This window comes from Abramis brama (genome assembly GCF_963993115.1).
Source record: "Abramis brama genome assembly, chromosome: 3".
NCBI lineage: Eukaryota > Metazoa > Chordata > Actinopteri > Cypriniformes > Leuciscidae > Abramis > Abramis brama.
In genome coordinates, this window is record NC_139965.1 from 55064569 (window position 1) to 55090977 (window position 26409).

Sequence of the window (26409 nt, forward strand, 5' to 3'; positions counted from 1 at the left end):
GTAGCCATCAAGCTCATTTAGTTTCATATTTGTTAAAATATTATAATGTTATTTTTTCATCTAAGTCAGACATGATTTTGACCACTTAATTAAGTTAGAAAGCCCTTTTTTAAGTGAATTTCGTTTTGTATAAATTGTATCTTAATTTTAATATTTTTTTTATCAACCAATTGCCTGGATAAATATAGGAGACAATATAATCATAGAGGCGCCCACGCGGTCACTTGCATTGCTCGTGAACAGGAGCGCATCTAATCCTAACTTAACGAAACTCAGCATATGCCTCACAGACATGAAATATATCTTAAAGCTTGAAATGTCTTTTTAACAATTTAAAACGAAAAGAAAAAGGCTAGGCCTACTCTCTGATTATGCAATCCATGATGTGCATTTCTCAGGCGCGTTCACGGAGATGACGATCGACAACTTCATCTTTACAGCTGTTGCTGCTGTTAATAAACTAAAAATAATAGGCCTATACATTCAATTAAATTGTAATTTTATTAAAAAAAGCAACAAAAAATTCCTGTTTAAGTTTTTTTTTTTTTTTTTTTTAAACCTGTATTACGCATTAAATTCAGGTAGGCTATGAGTCGCTGTCCTACGTGCCGCAGAAAAGCGCTGAAACGGAGATGAAGGGGAACCCCCTTCTTTTTTTTTTTTTGGCTTATTTTAACTGGCCCATCCAGTTTTCTGGAGGCCCACCTACAATCAAAATCCTGGCGCCGCTAGTGGTGTGGATTTAATGTTTTGGCTACACATCGCAATATGTCACAGAAGTCTGAATTGCAAAAAAATTCCAATATTAGGGCTATTCACCTTAGGCCTAATATAATATTTTTATTTTATTTATTTTTATTTAACCAGGAAGATCCCATTGAGATATTACAATCACTTCTTCCAGTCAAGACAGCAGCAAATACACACAAAGATAACAAAAAGCTACTACAAATAACATATAACATATAGAATAATAAAACAATTAGAGGTCTCCTTTAAAAAATATATATAAAACAATAATCTAATCTAAAGCTAATAATGAAAAGCATAGCATTTTAGTTTATAAAATAGCAAATATTTATACAATATTTCAGTGTTCTCTTCCTGAAAGGCGATGTTAAGGCACTGATCTTCTCCTCTCCCGCATTCAGACAGCATTTATTTCACTGTTTAAAATGCAGTTTACGAAAATTGAGCGATACTGCGCGTGCACGCCGCTTGTCTAAAATCACTCATGCGCGTGCTTGTGAGAGGAGGGGAATCCTGGTGGGGGAGGGTTGAGGGAAAAACCCAGGCACAACAGCTGATTGGTTACTGGTGCTGTCAATCAAAGCAGCCATGTCAAGTGGTAAAAAAAGCGATGTGAACTAATTGCAGTGAAGAAGGGGCAGTTATTTCGAGATATACAGTGTTTAAGTCAGCGGATTTGTTTATAAATGACAGTCGGCATTGTACCTTACGTAGGCGCTGTTGAAAGTGGTCAGCATTATGTTTCTTTTATGCGGGTAACAAGATTACTGGGACAGTTTGACATCGATGTCCTAAGAACGGAATACTAAACTGAACCTGCTTCGGGTTTTATGTGAGCCAGTAGTTTGTGCTGGAGAAAACGAGCCAATGATGTCAGGAAAGCATTACAAGGGTCAAGAAGTCAGCTGCTGCATTAAATATTTCATATTTGGATTTAACATAATATTTTGGGTAAGTGCTTTGTGTGTGCACCACCATTTCTTTGTGTGTATCATTGTTTCTTTATGTCATTGCGCTTGATTATATGAGTTTATTCACCTGATATATGAGTATTTCGCAGGTCGGTCAATTAATTTCCTTTGTTCCGTTTGTTTGAAATGCGAGAAGCCGGTGTACTGTACAAGACAGGCATAATTTGTCGATTAAATTAAGACCAATCGATTATTCTACGCTGAGCAGGCAGCAGGAGCCCCTGGTTCCGTTTCGTGTTAATGTAACTAATATAACTCATTTCTTTGCTATCGCTTCCACTCGTTTATCTGTCTCAGATGTTCATGCCAGCCGCCGAGTCAAGTCAAGTGCGTACTACAGATAATCGGCTTTCTCTCCTGTGAAGCAATGCATTGACCTTCCCAACTAACAGAAATATGTTTTGCTAACGTTCCATTTAAGTTCTGAAAACGTTATTTCTGAATGCTTTCTTAACGTTTTTCAAAATCTCCAGTGTTTTAAATGTTTTTAAAACGTTTTTCTTGGTTCTACAATTTTCTAACATTTTTCTATTTATTTTTTTATCATAATGCAAACATAGGAACGTTACATTTGAATGTTCACGAAACATTCTAAAACAAGTAACGTTAGTAAAATGTTAGACGAACGATGTATAAATAATGTTTTTGTGTGTGTGTGGGCGCGCGCTAACGTTTTGAGAACACAAAGACCACATGACGTTGAACAAACGTTCCAATAACATTACTGGAAATTTCATATTTTCATAACCTTTAGAGAACCTTACCAGAAGGTTAGCTAAATTCCTGAGCGCACTGAGCAATCCCTGTTTGATGGGTTACTGCATGGAAGAACACATGTATCCTTATCCTGGATTATATGCAATGACTGGAGTGACAAGAGATTATAACTCGGAAAATGCAGTTATTTCAAAAGCACTGAAAGAGTAAAACATTGTGTTTCAGTGTCTGTAACTTGTAAGTGTTGTTGTGCTGTATGTCTATAACTTTGTTATAACATAATTCACGTTTATCTGCTTCAAATTATATAGTTATAGTTATTTCAAAATATAGTTTATCTCTAAACTGTTGAGGGGTGAGTTGTAACACTATTAGATTTGCAGTAATGCACTCATTTTAGTTTTGTGCATTAATATAATTCTAATTTAATTCAAAATTATATATTATGCCATGTTCAATATAGCCTACCCCAACTTACCACCTTTAATTTTAAATATTTTAAATCGTAAACATATAAAACAAACTTTAAATAATAAAAAAAAACATTTTAATCAGTGAGTGAATTTTCCAATGTAATTTTTAAAGTCATTTCTATGGGGATTTTTAGGGGTGCAATCTAATTAGGTTCATCTCGAGGAACCAGAATTGTAATTTGGCTTTTATATACAAAACATATATTTTTGTGGTCACGTTTATTATATGTAAATCAAGTGACAAATAAAATAATGTCAGTGTCTGATGATTAAATGCCTGTCTTTGGCTATTACCTAAATTGTTTGTTCATGTTTACAGCCAGGCGAAAATAAGTGCCCTGACTAATTTTTATAACATAATTTTTTTACACTTTATTTTAAGGTGACATAGTTACATTGTACTTACTCAAATAAGTACTGAGTAATATTAACTACATGTACTTACTATAGAGTTATGGTTGTGTATCTACATCACATTAAAATAAAGTGTTACCAACTTTTATGCCAATTGGGGCAAATGTTGGTCTCTAGCTATGTTTCCATCCACCTATTTGTATGCGCATTTTGGGATATCGCATTAAAAAAAAAATGCTGGATGGAAACATCAGGATGCGCATAAATGCTAAAAATGAGGTGGATAAATTTCTCATCCAATAAGAAGACATGCGCTTAAACTACGATGTTAACACATTTACAGAATATTTGGATAACTGGACAAGGTGGACCAATCGCATAGCACAGTAACATCTAAAATGTTAGTTTGGTCGTTCTGAAGTGGTCGTTACTGGTTTGGTCTTTCTTTGGCCTGAGCCAAAATCTGTCATCAAAATGATTTGGTATAGTTCCCTCTCAATAGCATCTCCCATGATTGCGTTCCCAAAAAACAGGCATCCGAATGTAAGAGAACATGAGTGTTTATTGTTTCGTTTGTTTGCTCTGAGACACAAGTCATTTATGATGTATGGAAAAATTGCCACAGTGGCTTCCTCGATTTTTTTTCTATAGATAATTTGCGCCAGTTTCCCAGGAAGTGGCAATTTTGTTCTCTTGAACACATGGGATGGAGATGCTGCTTTATGCGCAAATGTTTAAAGCAATATTCCAATTTTATGCGTCATTTAAATTTGCAAATTTGAATGGAAACAGCTACTGTCCCATTTTATGTGAGTCCCATTCAAACTATGAACTAAACATAAAATTATTATGAGTCACACACCTTTTATTGTCTCCCCAGGAGGCTTTTATAATTGGTTAAATTGATCATGTTACAACTCAGCCCGTGTTACAACACTCCTATAGCCTAATGTAGTAAGATTTAGTCTTACAAGATAGATCACTTTGCTCCCTTCACCTACTTTTCACTAATTATCTGGGACGCTCATCCTTTCACATGAACTCTGATGTTCAATAATAATGAGGGCGGTATTATTGAGCGTTCACTGTGCTACTTTACAGAACTCATTTACAATGAACCACTTGCTACATTAGCTACTGTATGTTTACTGTTGACTCATGACGTACTACACAACAACTGGACACTGAAGGCAGAATTTGCAGTTATGATCTCACCCTAGTACTGCTTTTTGTTTTGTTTTTACATTCTTTTTTTGGATTAACACATTGGGGGTTTTGACACAGCTTACATATTTTTTGACAGATGACTCATAATGAAACATGTAATTTCCCTTATAGGCTAGCCTATATCCGAAAGTGCTGCTAATTAAAGCCTATAGTTAGAGTCAGTGCACTATAGTCTTGTACAGTTGATTTTATAGGCACGTTTGCATACAGATGGATAATGCATGTACAATATAGTTGTGCACTGAACAACAATATTAATTTAAGCAATAGCAATTTTACTTCAGCATGATAGCATATAACACACCTCAAAAATATTGCTGTCATCTCAGCACAGTCTGAATAAATTTCCAAATTGAAAGTGAGTCAGGCTTGGCTAGCTTGTTCCTCAATTCAAAGTACTCCTTTGTTTCTGCATGACATTTTTCTGGCTATACTATACAGAATGTTTTCACTGAGGTGTATGTCATTTCCACCAAGAGTGTGAGGGTGATGATGATAAATGGTGAACAAGAACAAACTAAAAGGTTGTGTACAGTAGTCATGGCAATTTCAAAACACTGCTTCATGAAGCTTCGAAACCTTTACGAATGTTTTGTTCCGAATCTGTGGTTCAGTGCGTGTATCAAACTGCCAGAGTCGTGATTTCAGTAAACAAAGCTTCATTACGCCATAACTGTTTCGAAACACTTTGAAATTTCAGTGGTTCACCGCTGGGTGCGATGATCTCTGTCAACCCATGAATCATGAGGAGGCACTGAGAACCACTGTGGGTTTTACCTGATCAGTTTTATACATTTTGTTTTAATAAGACATTAGTATAATTAAAATGAATAATGGTAGTTAATAGTCTCTTAGTGGCCTGTTTAGCTGAGCCATTCATAGAACAAACAAACCAAACCCTGACAATTGATAAAATAACATATAGACACTTGATCATTTTATTAGATGATTAGATAATTGTTTTTGAAAGATTTTACATTCAATAAAAAAATTGCAATCGATTTGTAAAAGGTGTATTTATGCATGTTTGGCCTGGGTTTTTGTTGCATTTACACTGTTCTGACCACTAGGGGTCACAGTGGAGACGGGTGTCGGATTGTTTCGAAGCCTCGACACAATACGGCACGTTTGCTTCAACTGTTTCAGTGTTTCACAAAGCCTTGATCTGCCCACCACTAGTGTACACATTATGCTATATTTTTCCTCAAGTGAATAAGGCAAAATAACATTACCACATGTCCACTGAAGGGGAGTTGAATTGAAAACCCAAGTGCAGCTTTTATTAACAAAACTTGAACAAAATGGACCATGGGCTGCGTTTACACATGGCATTAACATGCGACCTGTATCCGGATGTTGTCTAACGCGCTTCTGATCGGAATGTTATTCGATCAGCGTGTCCAGGTTCGGAGGTAGTCGAGGACGCATTGTGATCGGCTCTCAGTGTAATGTAAACGCAATCAGCCATCTTGTCTGCATTCACAGGTGGATGTCAACCAAAACCCCGCCCACTGTCATTAATATATACATCGCAAATATACTGAAATGTTTGCCTTCACACCCAAAATTTGCAGAACCATTTATTTTCCGTAAAGAACGCACGTTTTTCCCAGCATAGCTGGCAACGTTCTCGGACCCATACGTTTCTCTGTACCGTTTCCATTAAGGCATCTGTCTACATTATTAGTACTTGTAGCCTCTTCATCCTCCTCATTTTGTGAGATTTGTAAAATGTCCCCCGACTGAAAACTGTTTTTAAAAGAAAACCCATCACTTCAGGTCGACTTTGCTTTTTTTTTTTGATGCGAGATCCGATCTGTTATCCAGATACAGAAGCCACTTGATGTGGACAGGTGTAAACACACCATGGCCTGATTGGCTTATGGTCCGATCTGCTTGATCGGATCACGGTGATCACATGTTAATGCCAAGTGTAAACGCAGCCATGGACATGAAGGCTATTTATACACAAGGACTAATGAGTAACAAGAAACACCTGAGCATGAGCAAGACAATCAACCAATGACAAAACAGAACTGATGAACACATGACCAAAACAACCAATCAGAACATTACACATGACTAGGGAAGCACATGACATGATCACATTACAATGACTGACTAAACTTTAAAATAAAATACATGAAACATAAACGTGAACCAAAACCAACGTGCCAATTATGCACTGCCCAAGGTTATACACTCACCTAAAGGATTATTAGGAACACCTGTTCAATTTCTCATTAATGCAATTATCTAATCAACCAATCACATGGCAGTTGCTTCAATGCATTTAGGGGTGTGGTCCTGGTCAAGACAATCTCCTGAACTCCAAACTGAATGTCAGAATGGGAAAGAAAGGTGATTTAAGCAATTTTGAGCGTGGCATGGTTGTTGGTGCCAGACGGGCCGGTCTGAGTATTTCACAATCTGCTCAGTTACTCGGATTTTCACGCACAACCATTTCTAGGGTTTACAAAGAATGGTGTGAAAAGGGAAAAACATCCAGTATGCGGATGTCCTGTGGGCGAAAATGCCTTGTTGATGCTAGAGGTCAGAGGAGAATGGGCCGACTGATTCAAGCTGATAGAAGAGCAACTTTGACTGAAATAACCACTCGTTACAACCGAGGTATGCAGCAAAGCATTTGTGAAGCCACAACACGCACAACCTTGAGGCGGATGGGCTACAACAGCAGAAAACCCCACCGGTTACCACTCATCTCCACTACAAATAGGAAAAAGAGGCTACAATTTGCACGAGCTCACCCAAATTAGACAGTTGAAGACTGGAAAAATGTTGCCTGGTCTGATGAGTCTCGATTTCTGTTGAGACATTCAGATGGTAGAGTCAGAATTTGGCGTAAACAGAATGAGAACATGGATCCATCATGCCTTGTTACCACTGTGCAGGCTGGTGGTGGTGGTGTAATGGTGTGGGGGATGTTTTCTTGGCACACTTTAGGCCCCTTAGTGCCAATTGGGCATCGTTTAAATGCCACGGCCTACCTGAGCATTGTTTCTGACCATGTCCATCCCTTTATGACCACCATGTACCCATCCTCTGATGGCTACTTCCAGCAGGATAATGCACCATGTCACAAAGCTCGAATCATTTCAAATTGGTTTCTTGAACATGACAATGAGTTCACTGTACTAAAATGGCCCCCACAGTCACCAGATCTCAACCCAATAGAGCATCTTTGGGATGTGGTGGAACGGGAGCTTCGTGCCCTGGATGTGCATCCCACAAATCTCCATCAACTGCAAGATGCTATCCTATCAATATGGGCCAACATTTCTAAAGAATGCTTTCAGCACCTTGTTGAATCAATGCCACGTAGAATTAAGGCAGTTCTGGAGGCGAAAGGGGGTCAAACACAGTATTAGTATGGTGTTCCTAATAATCCTTTAGGTGAGTGTATATATATATAAAATAAGACAATAAATTGTTGTTCATGCTTCACTCTCGATGTCTCCGCATTCAGACATAGCTGGACGGATGCATTGCGGCAATGAGAATTTCAGCAAAACATGCAGTAAAATATAAAAATAATTCATTCCCGTGTTGAAATTAGTGCCTAGCATGTTTATGCAAGGTTAAATTGCTTAATTTTATGGAATATATTAAAAATAATGCAAGTACTATGTTCTACATTGACTATTGGCCATACATTGACCAGACTGGCTGGAAATGATCTTTGCAGTAATCTTAGGCTATATTATTTTCTATCTTATAGGGAGTGCAGGATAACCATTATGCTTAAGCTTTACTGGAGCATCTGGATGATAGTGATCATAATATTGCATGTTTGCTCTGGCTGTAAGAAGGAATGTCCATTTATCCTGACAGTCCACAGAGACACGCAGCTTTAATATCACAAACAACACCCTGTGATGCTTAAACAGCGGCATTTTTTCCGGTTTGCTGCCATTGTGCCGTGCAAAGTTGGATGGGAATGAATGGAGCCTTTGTTCACCACACAACTTCAGCTTTTGTAAACAAGTCCAAGAAACTACTTCATGCTTCACTCTCAAGGTCTCCCTCTATTAGAAACCGTTTAACAAATGAATAAAAAATAAAATAAAATTTAATTCCTTAATGAGACTAAATCAATATTTGAAATCCCAATGAAACGAAAGTAGCAACAGAACTTTTCTTTCGGATTGTGAAGTTCATCCAAGTGTAACGGATTAAAGAAAATGTAGGGCGGGAACTTGGCTCTATGAAACGGTTGTAGATTTGATTTTGAGATGTGGGCAGCAAACGTCACCAGAGAGAAGTCTGATGTTTTCAGCGGAAGATTAAGTTTGAAATTTTGATTAAACATTACGAGGTCAAAAAATAAATAAAAGCACGGATGAATTGTTTACAATGTGATCTATAACATTCATTTAGAAAATATAATTTTCATTTTATGCTGCCTTTAGCAAATACAGTAGCCTGGGAAAACCCAGACTACTTCCGGCGAATTTTAATTCTCTCTCCAGGATAGTCTGGAGAAGAGCCCATTCAAACTAATTTCTCGCGGCACCAATCAGAAACGTTGGGGGAGGGATTTACATGATGACGACAGCGCAGCGATGTTGAAGGAGATTTCATTACAAAGATGGATGCCGCCGTGGAACATCACTCGTTCAAATCAGTTATCGCGTCTGTTTCGAGTATGGTTTCGAGTGATTTAAACTTACCGTTTTCGTTAAAACCGGAGCAAAGAACAACAGATGTTTCTCCGTCGCTCTGCATACGTCATCTCCTTCATCGATCTGATTGGTTTTAAGACTATCCAATTGCGCCCAGAGGAATTTGAGCTACGTCGGTTGGTGACGCCCCTTTGGAAATGATTTGTCTACATAGCTTCGCCAGACCCTACACTCAGTTTCAACTGAGAAGGGTCTGGTTTTAACCAGGCTACAAATACAGTCAAACCAAAAAGTCTTCATACACCAGATATAATTTTTGATATGTTTTTACTAGTGGGTGCAGGATACTATAGTTCATTTATGTAAGTGAGGATAGCAAAATAAAGTAAACTGTGACATATTATACCCAAAAATTCTTCATACAGTGGACTACCAGTGTAATTTATAAAAATTTGGGAACAAAAATTATTCAGACACTTTGACCTGACCATGTTTTGCTTAAGTGTATATTTTTCTTATTGCTAATGCGACCTTTTTACACCACAGTCTGAACAAAATTAAGCATTGCTTGGTAATTGGTTGACCTAAATTGGTATGATCTAATTCTGTACTTAAATTTAACAGCTGACAAATGACAGCTATTCAACCCAATTCATTTGTGAGACAGTCTAACAGAAGGATGGCCAAAACCAGTGAAATATCAACTGATTTGATAACTGAGTTCTTGTCATATTGTATTACCACTATAGCGAATAAACTGTGATAATGTGAGAAATGTTGAAGGTGTCTGAATAAAGTTTGGTTTGACTGTATATGTTTATATGTTTCAGAACTGTGGATTATAAAGACATTTTCGAGGTTGCAAAAAATACTATATCTATTTCAGTCTTTCTACTTACTACTTTCAAATTTAATTCAATGTTACTTGTCGTTTCTTTGTCATATTTGTAGAATTGACTAGCAATTTCTGAGTGAAAATTGTTTCAAAGTAAATCCTACACCATTTTTTTTTCAATGTAGTACGATTGTACATCATCTGAGTGAGAGTTTATTTTTCAGTAAGAGAATTACAGGACTGTACACCAGTGGCATGCACATATTAATCGCTAATAGTAAAGTTCCCTTTCGGTCATATAGAACTTATTCACAGCAGCGCCATCTTTGATTTTTAACGGGAATGAAAGCAAGGCTGTGAGGGAATGACATGCATCTCTTCATTGGGTTGTACTGATATTTAATGTGTTTTTGGATTTTTTTCTGCTGACGAAACACTGCAAAAATATCTTTCCAGTGCATTTCAGTAGACAAAATGAGCTGTGGAAAATGATAAGTGATCTAGGAGCTGCTTTATACAGCGGCTTGCCATTGATAAGTCTATCCCTCCCAGCCTCGCTTTCATACCTGTCATGGCACTGCTCTGAATAAGGTCTATTGGGGAATGCGATGTCAACAGAGGGTTAAAAATGGGAACGTGATTTCCCCCTTGCAGCGGCGGAGGTCTGTGCACGCCATTGCTGGAACCACAATCACTGTACTGTTGTCTTGAGTAATTCATGTACACAAAAACCCTTGTGTGAGGCATAGTCCGACGCACAGATGGTGCTCTGTAGATGAAAATATGAAGCGTTATGAGAGAAAAACAGGGCCGTTTAGACTGAAACGACTTGGTGAAATGTAGCTGTGAATGTTTTTTTGAATAGTGAATGAAATACTAGAGGTGTCTCTGCGGCCTTGAGATATACAAGGTGTTCGAACTAAAGGTCCTGACCCCTCTGAAAAGAAATGACACATCGTGCTCATGTTTGAAATCGGTAATGAATATATGTAGAATGGCATTGCTGACGTTAAGGTCCATGTGTCTCCTCCCACTTATTGCTCTTTTTCTTTATTTGGCCATTGAAGAATGAATCCGTGAATTTTCGGGGTAAATTGTTCCTGTTTCTTTCAAATGTACATAACAGAATTTAGTGAAATAAAAACCTGGCAATAATACATTTATTTGGAGGAATAACTTGCAAATTTGTAACCCCAAAGTTGTTTTCTTTGCATGGATTAGATGTATTTGTATTGCTGCAAGAGAATTTGTGAGCAACAAAGTAAATATGAACACAATGCATATGTGTTTAATTAACAAAAAATCATAGTATATGAAGAAATAAGGTTAGAAACAAAAGCCATGTTCTCTAGTTGTGAAGGGCTTGCAGAATCACTGCCCTATGGACATAATGAGGACATACGTCTCATGGGAAGAACCAGATGTCTGCTCAGATGCCACCATGAAAAAGCAGATTGCAGAAATGTCATGGTGTAACATGAAAAGCTGTTGAAATTATTAAAAAGACCTGAAGAGAGAAATGGAGGTTGGCAGCTTTTACATTCAATGGCCATGACCTATTTTGTGGTCAGGCTGAGGAAATCTGATAAAATGCTTTTTATCTCTAATGTTCAGTATTATCTCACCGGCAAAGAAGTTTTGAAATGGAAACATTAGGCTGTACTTTGGAGAAAAGCATTGTGGGTTCAGAGTTGGATATAAGAAGCAGATAAGAGTTGCTTTCCTATTTACTGACACTCTAAAGAACCCAAAATGGACCTAAAATAGTTTTGAACTGATAGCAAAGCACCTTTTACAGACCACTAATGTTTAAGGCCTCACTGTAAACCAGAACAAGTTGGCAAACTCGTCATTTTAGAGGTAATCAGTAACATTAATCAGTTAACATTAATCTTGCACAAAAACATTATATAACGCTTAATTTTTTGCATTTATTCTCCCTTTCGGGTGTCATGGCAAAGCATGCTGGGAATCCCAGCCCAGTTTCAGTCAAATTTAAGTTCGTCTAAATTAAAAGAAACAAGTTCATAAACCTCAAAACAATGAAACAATTCAGATTACTTAAAATCTGTCAGTTTTGTGAACTTCTAAATTCTAAATTCATATTTTGTCCTACATTGTTTTTTGGGTGGCGGAGCATAATGAAGGGAAGGGTGTGTTTGTTTAGGTGTCTGTTTTAAATATCAAGTGTTTCTCGCAGAGCATAACGAAGGGAAGGGTGTGTTTGTTTAGGTGTCTGTTTTAAATCTCAAGTGTTTCTCAGGAAATGCATACTGCACCTTTAATCCATCTGTTCAAATCATCAAGAATCTTTTTCCGATGTGCAATGCATGCATACTGTAATATCCAAAAACAGACAGACACATCTCTCAGGTTTCATTAAAAATATCCCAATTTGTGTTTTGAAGATTACCAAAGGACAGAATTACAGAATTTTTATTTTTGGGTGAACTGTCCCTTTAATGAATCAATTTGACCAGAGCAATGCCATATCTTTCTTGTTTTAGTTGCTTGGAGTGGCTTTCCTTGGAATCGGACTGTGGGCATGGAATGAGAAGGTGAGCAAAAAAAAAAGTATCTAATGCATAATGCATAAAATACATCTTTATTTAATAATCATCAAATATGGTTCATTCAAACATGTGAAGTTGAGATGTCCCATGTTCTTCACATTAAATAGATGAGCTGCAGTGGTTTGTTGGAGACCTACATAGACCTACTATTATAGTTTTTATTAATATTTTGATTATATATATAAAATATATATATATATATATATATATATATATATTGTTGCCATTTCGAAATGTTATCTTGGCAACGAGTTCATTTTTATTATTATTTAATTTATCTACCAATGTGCTATGTAGGGTGGACCATAAAAAATACATTTTTAGACAGTTTAATATAAGACTGAAAATATTATTTACATTTTTCACTCAATGCTCCATTTGGTCTTTTACACACAAATATGTATAAACACACATGGATATATTGTGTGTGTCTGTGTATTCTTGATCAATGTGGCTCTTGCATTTTCTGTGCCATATTTGTAACTTTTAAAGAACACAAGTGGGAATATTTGCAAATATGTGTATCTGCTGTAATTGCAAACAACCACATTCGAAACAGATTGGAACAGCAATTCAGCTAATTAAAGCCCAGTCGGCTCTCTCTCTCTCTCTCTCTCTCTCTCTCTCTCTCTCTCTCTCTCTCTCTCTCTCTCTCTCTCTCGCTCTCTTCCTCAGGGAGTTCTCTCGAATATCTCCTCCATCACAGATCTGGGTGGATTTGACCCAGTGTGGCTGTTTTTGGTGGTGGGAGGGGTGATGTTCATCCTGGGTTTTGCAGGCTGTATCGGGGCCCTGAGGGAAAACACCCTCCTGCTCAAGTTTGTACGTTTTCCAAGTTTTGATTCTTATTAGGAGTTGGTGTAGCCTCATGCAAAACTGACTTGTAATGCCTTTTTAACACTTAAATGCATAGGTGTTTGTGCAATTGTTATAATATGCTTTGGTTCATCGTAAACCTGTATGAATTTCTTTCTTCTGCTGAACACAAAAGAAGATATTTTAAAGAATGTTGGTAACCAGACAGTTGATGGGCCCCATTGAATTCCATTGTTTTTTTGTTTTAAAAACAAAAATATATGGAAGTCAGTGGGGCCCATCAACTGTTTGGTTACCAACATTCTTTAAAATATCTTCTTTTGTGTTCAGCAGAAGAAAGAAATTCATACAGGTTTGGAACAACTTTTCATTTTTCTAAGAATTTTCATTTCTGGGTGAACTATACCTTTAATTTGAGTGTATTTGTCTTTCTCCTCTCCCAGTTTTCTGTGTTTCTGGGGATAATCTTCTTCCTGGAGCTGACAGCCGGCATCCTGGCCTTTGTCTTTAAAGACTGGATTAAAGATCAGCTCAACTTTTTCATCAACAACAACATACGAGCCTACAGAGATGACATTGATTTGCAGAACCTGATCGACTTCACTCAGGAATATGTAAGACTCAAGGCCAGAACTCACGTCTCAAATACAAAGGCAGAGAAAATACACTAGGAACTGAAAATGAGGAAAGGCGTAAACAAGATTAAAAGTGTGTAGGTGTGTGTGCACAGGAGAAAAAAGGCAAACTATCAGTTTGTCTGTGCCACATGTCATCACAGAAGTGCACACAGGCAGTTCCCATAGAAACAGCATGACTTGATGATTTCTTATCCACTCACAGAGATCCCTGTCTGTTCACATTTCTTTTTCTTAGAATAGTAAGTTGTCAGCTCGGAATTGTGTTTATTTCGAGGCTATTGAAGCTATTAAAAAATGTCGACATTTAGAAGGTTAAAGGGTTAGTTCACCCAAAAATGAAATTTCTGTCATTAATTACTCACCCTCATGTCGTTCCAAACACAAATGAAGATCTTTTTGATGAAATCTGAGATCTTTCTATCCCTCCATTGACAGCTATGCAACTACCACTTTGATGCTTCAAAAAGTTCATGAAGAGATCATAAAACTAATTAGCTGTCAATGGAGGGACAAAAAGCTTTCAGATTTCATCAAAAAGATCTTCATTTGTGTTCCGAAGATGAACGAAAGTCCATGGAACGACATGAGGGTGAGTAATTAATGACAGAATTTTCATTTTTGGGTGAACTATCTCTTTAAACATTCTTCTGCATTACTCTGTTAACAGAGTGACATTTATAACAGATTATAACATGTGAAAGTTCAGTTTCCTGTTAACGATCGCACTTGTTTCCTGAGGAATAAAACAGTACATTTGTGCAGCGCCACACAGCACAACTGAAGCTTATATTGTTTTTTTTTTCAGCTTTATGCTCTGTACTGCAGATCTGTTTCCAGAACATGACTTTTCCTCAGGACAGATTTAATTAGATATCAGAGTCAGGCAGATGCTGTCATGTTATTTCCTTGCTGACCTTGCATGATAAAGAAGACAGACATAGCAAAGCACTGCATGTCAACATAATATACTAGGATAATGGGAGAACATGGGGGGGATCGAGGTTTTCTTTCTTTAAGGAACATGCGCCTTATGCCACATCTTTGACATTGATGTGTGTTAAGCAGATACATTCTAATGCATTCAATGCATCTGTATTTTCACTGTACTTCCTTATAGAGTTGTGTCTAATATTCCAAATTATTGCAATTTGATCTAAATTTTATGATGAAAGTGCATTCCAGATTGTAATGTAATTCCATGCCGGGCAATGTTTTTGTTTCTTTAGTGGGAATGTTGTGGGGCGTTTGGAGCAGATGACTGGAACCTCAACATCTACTTCAACTGCACAGACAGCAACCCCAGCCGAGAAAAATGTGGCGTGCCCTTCTCTTGTTGCACCAAAGACCCAGCGGTAAGAGATGCATTTATATGGAAACTGAAATATATAGAAACTTTGTGTTATTTGTAACTTAAAGCTGCAGTCTTTACTTTACTTTACTTTACTTTACTCAACTTTTTTGGGTTAAAAATGATCCAAAATAAATTTTTGAGCAAGTACATAACCAGCCAGTGTTCAAAACTATCTGCTTGCTTTAGCTCGATTCAAAACGGTAAGCTTGTAATAATGTTTTTAATTCCAGTACTGGTGGATTTCCACGGGAAATTCGAGCATGTCTTTGCGTCATTACGTCACATCTGAACACATAAAGAAGGTGTTTCGGCTAGTAGGCTATGAGTGTGAGGATGTTGGAGGTGGAGATTTATAGCCTTTTCTCACAGCACTTGATATAATTAAACTTATCAATTCGATGGCGGATCCAGAAAGGTTCAAACGACAATCACCAGTGACAACTGGAGATTCACCCGTTGTAAAATGCAAAAGACTTCAGACTTCGGAGTGGCTACAGAAAAAAAGAGACTGCAACCGGGCCCATGCGAAAACAAGGATAAATATCGGAAGGGCATTAAATGTAGTCACACAATGCTGATGTTGTTAACATTAACAATTTGAGAACAAAGTATAATTTGCACGGTTTGACGTGATATGATTAGCGATTGTTAGATTTAATCAGCATGATTTACTGCAATGCTTTTTTTCCCTTAGTTGGACAGAACAAAAGTGGATGTTAGTTACTTGGTCAGAATACATTTTCTGGTGAAAATTCTTATGTTGGTCATACTTCCAAAAAAGTAGAATCTGTGATTGCGAATGCCAGTATCCACACCGGCGCTGCGACTGACAGCCGCACATTCTCCTCAAAACATTGGATTCATCCGCGCTGTGACGTGCCGTGGCACAACCCACGTGAAGTTGATAATTCTGCGAATAACTGCAATTGCAGATTTCAAACAGAGATGGCGACAAAGAGGAAAAACTACGGACTGCAGCTTTAATTAAATTTTTATATTATGCTGTTTTAAAGGTTTCTCATTTTGTTTTGGAGTCTCTTACAATAGGTTGACATGGATCCAAAAAAATTACATGGGTGAATTTTAAAAACACTTTCACTTTCTCATAATATACACTGCAGCATCGCCTCTTTTTGTTCACAGTCTGAAACGGTTCGATAAAGGATTCAGTTTCCCTAAACCCTCCTTTCCGAGAGCCTACTCTGCTCTGATTGGTCAGACGGCCCAGTCTGTTGTGATTGGTCTACCACTTACTGTACAGCGTGTGTCAGAAACCAAACACCTATTATCATATCTGAATTTCAGCTCTGGATCTTCCTCAGCGCTTGATAAACAGTGATTATAACAGTAACAATGGCGTCAGTTTTACCTTACCAATTCGAGCCAAGTCCTCATTTTTTTGAGGTGCATGCAAAGTGGATTTGCTCTCGCAGCGCATAAAACAGCGTCTTCTCAACATGTCAACAAGTCTTTTACATTCACAAACAGCTATATTACACACTACATGAAAGGTAATACCCAAACAAAGCATAAAAGCGCACATTAAATATGATGCAATTGAGAAACTTGAGACATTTTCACCACTGAGATACTTGCCATCTTGCTCCAAAACAAAATGAATGCAGTTCTTTTCTAAGCACAATTTGCATGCCACTATTTTCCTGATTTAAGAGAGACTAAAAGCTTGAGAGGAAAGTGCAAACAATACATGACAGAGCAAAACAAAAGGAGAGTATAGAACAGGATTTGGTCTACGTGGACAGAGTAAAAATAACATTTTGCGGACAATAAACAGGCACTGGAAGCACAACATCTATGGCAAAGAGGATGGAATTATGGCCTGTTGTGAGCTATTAACTCATAACAAATAATCATTATTGACAATAAATGATTCAGTTACGAGCCTTTCTATGAATGCAGCCATTCATTATTTCAGCATGAAGGAAAACTGCAGGCGGTAATGTGATTCATTCACAGTAAATTATAATAAGAAAAGCAAATAGTGAGTAATTTACCTACTATAACTTCACTAAAATAAAGAGTTTGTTCATTTCAAGAATGTTCAAATGAAATCACTGGACAAATGAAAAAGCAGAACTGATTTCAAACAGGAACAACTATTTAAAGTGAATATAGTGCATATCCTGTTGACTAGTTTGTTCGGGGGGATTTTATAAAATGATGAAGCTACTCTTATCTCTTCACTCCACCCACACTGGAATTCTTCTGAATGTCAACATACTTCCTTAAAGTTGAAATGTTACCACTGTCCTCCATTAATTCCACATGAATGACTTGTTTTGCAGGAGGATGTTATCAACACACAGTGTGGGTATGACGTTCGGGCAAAATCGGTGAGTCTTACTCTCAGTCTTACTTTTCACACACTCCCTCAGTTTGAGGCTAAATGAAGGTGTCGGGCTCTGGCACGGTTTCCCCTGCCTTCTGCTCCTCACCTCAGTCAATGTAACGAACCGCATGACTCAAAATGAAGGCCGGTTTGGCTGACCTATACGTCATGTATTAGGGGTGTAACGGTACAGATTACTCACGATTCGGTTTTTATCACTGTTTTAGGGTCACAGTTTCTGTACGGTTCGGTATGTGCTATAAAAAAAAGGACTACTGTCAAATAAAGATAAAGAAAAGAACAAATAATCAAACAAGCAACAGCACAAAGAAATGCAACAGAGCAAAGATACTGTACAGAAGTATCAGAAATTGAATCAAGTAATCAAATGTAAAATAACATTGCATATAATCTTCACTCTATGAATTAAATTACAAGTTACAAAAGCTATTCAGTCGAAAGGAGTGAGTGATTTCCTTGTCTTTTGTTGTTTGATTAACATTTAAAACACACAGCAGGAATATTAGGCTGCTGTCACTTTAAGATGTAATGCACGGATCCAGTACACTCATACTGATACACATGCGTTGTCTTTCTCGACTGTTTATGTTCACTTAAGACGCGGCTTTCCATGTTTCGGATGAGTCTCTTTCACGTCTTCTTTGATTGTTTAAATGAGTTTAGTTAAAACACAGATAATGTGCTGCTCAGGTCTCACCAGCACTCGCGCGCTATCAACACGATGACGGCATAATTACTGGTCATATTATAGTATAGGCACTCCTATTGAACAAAGTTTACAAAGAGTGACTGTTTTGTCCACGTTTTTTTTTTTTTTTTGATCACCCTGTTGTAACGTATTGGGAAGTCAGAATGCGTATCTATCGAAAGAAACATACATTAACCGAACTTTGTTTGTTTTACGCGTTATTTTTAACAAACCATAGGCTATTATAGATGTGTTGTCAGATTTAAGATGAACCGCGGTGCAAGTGTATGCCGAACCATGGGTGGAGAACGGATACGGTTAGATTTATTTATTTATTTTTTACAGAGAACCGTTACACCCCTAACATGTATGAATACAAAAGAAGGAAGCTGTTATTCATTTTATACACAACGGTAAAGTAATTCAAAATACTGTACGTAGGCACAGTAAAGAAAAACTGAAATATGCACACATTTAAAAGTTATTTGCAGTTTCCTAATTTATTAACTTAAGTTAACTTAAAACTTATAGATTTAAATATACTGAGCTAGTATTTTCTTGTAAAACATACTCCATTACAAACTTTGAAACTATCTTTATTTACAGTGCAAAATAAAATGTCACCACAACATGCGCATAATTCTTCATGTCAAGAGTCTGTAAGATGAAGTGAGAAACTTAAATTCAAGCGTGTCCCAACTTTAGACTGTTCATGTGCATAGTTAGAAAGAGGAAAGGCTTGACCCTAATTTGATGTTCCTCAATACTCATTAGGATGCAGAACAGAAGACATACATTCATGTCAAAGGCTGTGTGCCGCAGTTTGAGAAGTGGCTACAGGACAACCTGACAATAGTGGCTGGGATCTTCATTGGAATCGCACTGCTGCAGGTATGCTTTCATCTGCGATTGCACTGCAAAAAATGCTTTTCTTACTTAGTATTTTTGACCGTTTTCCAGTCCAAATATCTAAAAATTCTTAAATCAAGATGCATTTACTAGATAAATAAAATTAGATAAGATATTATGTCTTGTTTTCTGTGGAAATGAATCAAAATTAAGTGAGTTTTTGCTTAAAACAAGCAAAATTATCTGTCTTAAAGGGATAGTTCACCCAAAAATGAAAATTCTGTCATCATTTACTCTCCCTCAAGTTGTTCCAAACCTGTATGATTTCCTTTCTTCTGCTGAACACAAAAGAAGATATTTTAAAGAAGGTTGGTAATTAAACAGTTGCTGGTCCCCATTGACATCCATAGTATTTTTTTTCCTACTATGGAAGTCAATGGGGTCCATCAGTCATTTGGTTACCGACTTTCTTCAAAATATCTTCTTTTGTGTTCAGCAGAAGAAAGAAAGTCATACAGGTTTGGAACAACTTGAGGGAGAGTAAATGATGACAGAATTTTCATTTTTGGGTGAACTATCCCTTTAAGACAGATAATTTTGCTTGTTTTAAGCAAAAACTCACTTAATTTTGATTCATTTCCACAGAAAACAAGACATAATATCTTATGGCATTTCACTACTTTAGTAAATGCATCTTGATTTAATACTTTTTTTGATATTTGGACTGGAAACAAGACAAAAATCCCAAGTAAGAAAAGCATTTTTTTGCAGTGTGCTGACTGGATCTGCTATCTATACTCATTCTGTTTCTCTCACTCTATTTTCCGCAGATATTTGGAATATGCCTTGCACAAAATTTAGTCAGCGATATTGAAGCTGTGAGAGCCAGCTGGTAAGAACACACAGATGCATTTTCTCTTCCTGCTCTAGTTTTGCACTCTGCTACAGCGAGCAGCTTTTCTCTTTCGCCCCAGTGCTTTGATGTGTGGATTCATAATGCACACGAATGACTTGCTGCTCTAATACAGTTAATGGCTAAGCATGTTTCTGAAGTCTTATCAAAACCTCTAAACAACCTTTCTTAGTTCACAGTTTTTGCTTCGAGAACTGCCACCATGTGGACAAAACAGGAATTTAAAAAAAGATGTTTGCTTGAAACTCTCTTATCTCTCTTGAATGGAAACATACTGCTATATTACCTAATATTATGATTAATTATAATCATTTATACTATTGACTATACATTTGGAATAATTAAAACAAATATGTTTTTGAAAGTCTCTCTTTTTAAAAAAAATACAGTAAAAACAGTAATATTGTGAAATAATATTACAATTTAAAAGAACCGTTTTCTATTTGAACATATTTTAAAATGTAATTTATTGCTGAATTTTCAGCATCATTATTCCAGTCTTCAGTGTCACATGATCCTTCAGAAATCATTCTAATATGTTGATTTGCTGCTCAGTTATTATTGCTTTGAAGAATAGAAACTTTAAAAGAACAGCATTTATTTGAAATAAAAATATTTTGTAACATTATAAATGTCTATACTGTGACTTTTGATCAATTTAATGTGTCCTTGCTGAATGAAAGTATTGATTTCTTTTCTCTGTTTTTATCTTACTTGCCCCAAGCAGCAAAAAAACTCATTTTCAGCATTGATAATAATAATAAGAAATGTTTCTTGAGCATCAAATCATCATATCAGAATGATTTCTGAAGGATCATGTGACACTGAAGACTGGAGCGATGATGCTGAAAATACAGCTTTGAGACCACAGGAATAAATTACTACTATTATTTTATAAATTACAGGAATGCATTTGAAAATATTTCACAATAGAAAAGAGTTATTTTAAAATTGTTATAATATTTCACAATATTACTGTATTTTTAATAAAATAAATGCAGCCTTGGTGAGCCTAAGAGACTTAAAAAATCTTTATTATTACTCCAAACTTTTGACCTGTAGTGTAGCATTGCCTTAAGGTGATGTAAATGTGATTTACTCCCAATTAAACTCCTCACAACACACACACACACCCCCTCCACTCACTGTCCTCCGTTCCTCACTATCTCCCACACTGTCATAATCACGCCAACTCGCTTCACAACTTCACTTCTCCTCCCCATGCCTTCATCAGGGTGCCGCCCCTCTCTTACGTCGCCCGCCGCCCTCCGCCCCACTACAGCAAGAAAGCCTCGGCGTACTCCTGAGGGAGGCGTTCGTCTGGTGGGTGTGTAACATGCCTGCTTGTGTTGTGTTTGTGTCCACCTAGATTCTGACCGCTGTGTTTTTCCTTGTTTGGGGGCTTGTGAATGTTCTTGCTCCCATAACAGCCATCATTCATCAAAAGTTCATTCACTAACATCAAACAAGCTACACTTTCACATTCTCAGAGGGATAGTTCACCCAAAAATGTCAATTCTGTCATCATTTACTCCAAACCCTACATGAGTTTGTCTTCTGTTGAACACAAAAGAAGATATTTTGAAGAATGGTAGCCATTGACTTCCATGGTATTTTTTTTCTTACTATTGGACAATTCCTCCAAATTGAAGAGTTCATATGGATTAGTTTTACTATCTCTTTACGAACTTTTTGAAGCGTCCAAAGTGGTAGTTGCGTAGCTGTCAATGGAGGGACAGAAAACTCATCAAAAAGATCTTCATTTGTGTTCCGAAGATGAACGAAAGTCTTACGGGTTTGGAACGACATGAGTGAATAACTAATGACAGAATTTTCATTTTAGTTTTGGGTGAACTATCCCATTAATGTTACTTTCAACAATTACTCAAAAGTTGTATATTTTAATATTTAACGGACCTGAGCTAACATGAACCAACAGTGAGCAGTTGTATTTATATTAACTAATGTTAAAATAGATGAATAAATACTGTAACAAATGTATTGCTCATTGTTAGTTAATGCATTAGCTAATGGGACCTTAATTCATAAGGATAACTTTTCCTCAACGTTCCAGTCCCACAGAGATCTCCCACTGCAGGACGAGTGCAGTAAATGCATAAAGGTGTCCCATTCCTCGATCACTGTCATTTTAACCCCCTCAGATTCTCTCTCCCACTTTTAGTCCCGTTTAGCTCCTCGGACTGTCTGGCGTCAAGCTTCATCTCTCATTATAACCTTGATATCCCAGCTGGCCTTGCTGCTACCCTTCCATCCATCCCACATCAGTCATGTCCTCTCTAGCTGAAAATCATTCCGTCACACTGTAGATTGCAATGGTGATTTCTCTAATGCAAGGCCACATTTGTCAAGTCGGCATTAAAAAAAATAAAGAGCCCTACTTTGGTTTTATTGGAAAAGTCACTGGAGTAATGCCAACTCCTAATGAGGCCTCACACCATTGGCTTTAGACGTCCGTTTATGACCCGTGTTGTTTATCTTTTTATATCTTTCTCTTGTGCAGTTTGTTCACATGAAGTGGCAGCTAGTCGTTCAGACACTCACAGGTAATTAATGCATTCATACACTTCCATAACGTGGAATCCTTAAAGTCAGCATGAAACGTTACGTATGAAAGTAAATATTCTGATATAATATTCATACTGTTAAAGTCACCATGGAATATAGCAGTATTTATTATAAATGATTTATCTTGATTTTTGAATGCATATGCCCTCATAATCAAAATACCCTCCCTCTTGCAGCAACATCTCATCTCCTCTCCGATGATGCGTTTACTGGCGTGAGGGCGGGGCGACCTGTCACTCACATGAGATCCACCAATAGCAAACCACAACCATCTAATCAATTCCAAGTCCCGCCTACATTTCTTTTCTTGTACCAGAAGCTGTTTCAATAGGGACAATATGGGACAAACAATTATACGTCACAATAAGGAAGAAAAGGCTATCGCAACTTCTGTTTCATGCTGACTTTAATACCAACCTAACTAGAAAGATTTCATTTGATAGAAAACATAATTGTGATCTAGTCGCATTGTCCAAACCTGTACGTTACTTTTTCTTTGTAAACAGGCCTACGCCAGCTTGATGAAGGGAGCGAATGATTAACACAAGATGCCAAGCGCACTGGATCGTGTGTGTGTGTGTGTGTGTGTGTGTGTGTGAACCATAACCTTTTATCATCTGTAAATAGTGCTGTTTTTTCTAGAGTGTTTTATGTGTAAAACACGTGTAATACATGTGAGAAAATGTTCAGTAGCACTTTATTTTACAGTCCTGGTCCCCATGTGCATACTATGTACTTATTATAGTTATTGCAATAACTAACCCTGAACCTACTCCTAAACCTAACCGTAACATGTAGTTACCTTATATTCCCCAATGCGGTAACACTTCATTTTACAGTGTCCTTGTTACATATGTTACATGTACTTACAATAGTAATAACAGTAAATTATGCATAATTACATGCAACTAACCCTCAACCAAATCCAAATCCTACCCTAACCCTATAGTAAGTACATGTAGTTGCTTAATATTACTCAGTACTTAAATATATAATTACACTGTAACAATGTCACCTTAAAATAAAGTGTATTCCCCAATGCTTTCGTGGGTAAGTACACTGTAAGTACACGTAAGTGCACGTACTGTAAAATAAAGTGCAACCAAATGTTTGTTCACAGAGGTCCAACAGAAAATTTACCATCATTTGCCTCATCGTAAAATTAAAAATAACACTGTCAGAACACTGGCCAGGGAGTCAATGTCCAGTTCACTGAACTTTCACTCCCTAAAAATTCTTACAATGCACCATAAAACCAGTGAGCATTACTGCTCATGTTCCCTTGTCACATAAACAAATGAGTTTTTGATTTTATGTGATTTTATATCGAGTGACTACACTCGATTACATAAGTAAACTACACTTTAATGCATAAGTACATGCGTGTTTTCCATACAAAGTTAAGAATTAACATAATTAGTTACTTCAGTTATCAGTAATGCAATAATGTGAGCTTAGAGAGAACTGATCAACAGAACCTACCTGTTAAAATGCATCAAATATAATCCATTAGGCTTTATTTGTTCATCTCTCATATGGAACTGCGTTATAGGTTTTGCCCCCACAATAAAAACTTGAGATTTGATCATAAAACTAAGTTTTAAATATCATCTTACTGAGACATTTATTTGCAGATATAGAGTGACAGCTGACATTTATATTCATTTTATGTCAGTAGTCTCTAGTCTGTTGTAAAGATCTCATTGATTTACATTACAAGCTATCAGAATTTCATCTTTTTGGACATAGAAGTATCAGTAACTGCAGCAAAGTGCATATTTTTGCTCAGTTTGGGCTCTGAATAAAATTGAGGTGTTTTTTATTTCCGTCCTCTCGTCTTGTATAAGCTCTATATTTTCTCACTATATCATACTATGTGAGCCATAAAAGCCTGATGTATCAAATATGACACTCAATAATAAACACGTGTGCAAAGATTGACCAAGATTCCATGATAAACATCTGGGCCTAAATAATAATAATCTTTTTTGAAACAATGACGGATAAAATTGACAAACGACTTCAAACTGATGGGAAATCGTTTGTCGCACTCGATCATCTCTGGGAGAATGTGAAGCTCTCTCTCTCATTGCCAATGTGTTTATTTTGTTTTAGTTTATCCTGTTAACACTGGTTCATTTATGCACTTAAGTTGCATTTCACACTTAAGAATAAATATATGAAGCAAATCTTGCAGCTTAAAATCACTGAAACGGTCAGGAAGTCATTTAAACATTTCATTTGATCCTTGCACTAACAAATTAGAGAACATTTCTTATTCAGATGTTTATCTTTCACAAACAATTTCTGATTAAAGAGGAAAACGTGCCGTGACAGTATTTTTCTGTAATGTCTGGACTAATCAGAAGTTTGTTTGTTGTAAATATGGAAGTGATATTTTAGCACTTTTACAATGCCAACACAGCTGGATGGTGTAACACTCTGTAACGCACTATGTAGCACTCATATGTCATTAAACTTCACTAAGAGTGATTTTAACATTGTTTATGTCTCGCTTTTCTTTTAAGGAGCCTTTAGTATAGTAAATGTCAATTTAGAATCCCTTCAGCAACAAATATTGGTCAGTGTAATAGTAAAGACTGCTGTTAATTTAGTTAAATTATATATTATTTTGAGTTATCATTTCAAGTTTTTGTGACATAATTATGACGTTTTTTATGATTTACCAAAGCATTTATTTTCTTATGTGGTAGAATGGGCTTTCGACTTCTCATAATTGAGATTTTTTAATGTCATATTACTTTTTACATCATAACTTCAAGTTATCATCATATAGTGTTGACAGTCAATTTCAACTTTTTATCTCATAATTGAGACATCATCATTTATAATTTTTGTCATGCCTATCATAATGTTTTACATTTTATATCATAATTTCAAGTTTTTATTATATAGCTTTGACTTACTGTAGTGTGTCAGTTTCAACTTTTTAATCTCATAATTGTCATAATTTAGAACTTTTGTCATGCCTATCTCATGTTTTACATTTTATATCATAATTTCAAGTTTTTATTATATAGTGTGTCAGTTTCAACTTATATTATACTATATTTATACTATATTTATTATATAGTGTGTCAGTTTCAACTTTTTATTTCATAATAAAATGACAATTTAGAATTTTTGTCATACCTATCATAATATTTTACATTTTATATCATAATTTCAAGTTTTTATTATATATCTTAGTGTGACAGTGTCATTTTTTTTAAAAAATCTCATAAGTATGACTCATTTTGAGTTGTCATAATGTTTTATGATTTACATAAAGCATGAAGACATGAATTTACATGAAGACAAAGCATGATTTATTTCTTGTGTGGTAGAATGGGTTTCCATATTTTACTGTATATAAATATTTTGTGTAATATAAATACCTTGCTTGTGTTCATGTATATTTTTATTTATTTAAATATACACACAACAAAAAGTTTCTACTGTTTTATTAAAGCCTGTTTCAACCATTTCATCATCCTTTTTTGACACATAGATTTTGTCTAACCACAATGCATCACTAGTGCTTCTGCTGATTCAACCCACTCTCTCAAATCACTTTAATCTCCTCTTGACATCGAAATGAAAGAGGGAGTTTTAATACAACCTAAAGATTTATTCAATTGAATAAAAGTCTAC

At 36.3% G+C, this 26409-nt stretch overlaps 1 protein-coding gene across 4 annotated transcripts; it reads left to right on the plus strand.

The window, feature by feature from the left end:
* Positions 1-1305: 1305 nt before the first annotated feature.
* On the plus strand, positions 1306-25259 carry tspan5a (tetraspanin 5a). Of its 4 annotated transcripts, none has more exons than XM_084109471.1 (11): positions 1306-1701; positions 12478-12528; positions 13219-13365; positions 13803-13973; positions 15224-15349; positions 17655-17702; positions 19182-19298; positions 20087-20148; positions 21404-21492; positions 22691-22733; positions 22932-25259. In XM_084109471.1, exons 1-9 carry the CDS (start codon positions 1618-1620, stop codon positions 21474-21476), a joined length of 879 nt encoding a protein of 292 aa, XP_083965597.1. In that variant the 5' UTR covers positions 1306-1617; the 3' UTR covers positions 21477-21492; positions 22691-22733; positions 22932-25259. The 4 variants fall into 4 exon arrangements, with proteins under 4 accessions (XP_083965597.1, XP_083965598.1, XP_083965599.1 ...); XM_084109472.1 differs by having other exon boundaries at positions 23262-25259; XM_084109473.1 differs by lacking the exon at positions 21404-21492.
* The last annotated feature ends 1150 nt before the right edge of the window (positions 25260-26409 follow it).

Bases quoted from the DNA above. Each gene is read 5' to 3' on its own strand.
- tspan5a (XM_084109471.1), top strand. From the start codon at position 1,618: ATGATGTCAGGAAAGCATTACAAGGGTCAAGAAGTCAGCTGCTGCATT. The intron at 15,350-17,654 runs GTAAGAGATGCA...CTTGTTTTGCAG, and splicing joins GTTGCACCAAAGACCCAGCG to GAGGATGTTATCAACACACA. The intron at 17,703-19,181 runs GTGAGTCTTACT...AATACTCATTAG, and splicing joins ATGACGTTCGGGCAAAATCG to GATGCAGAACAGAAGACATA.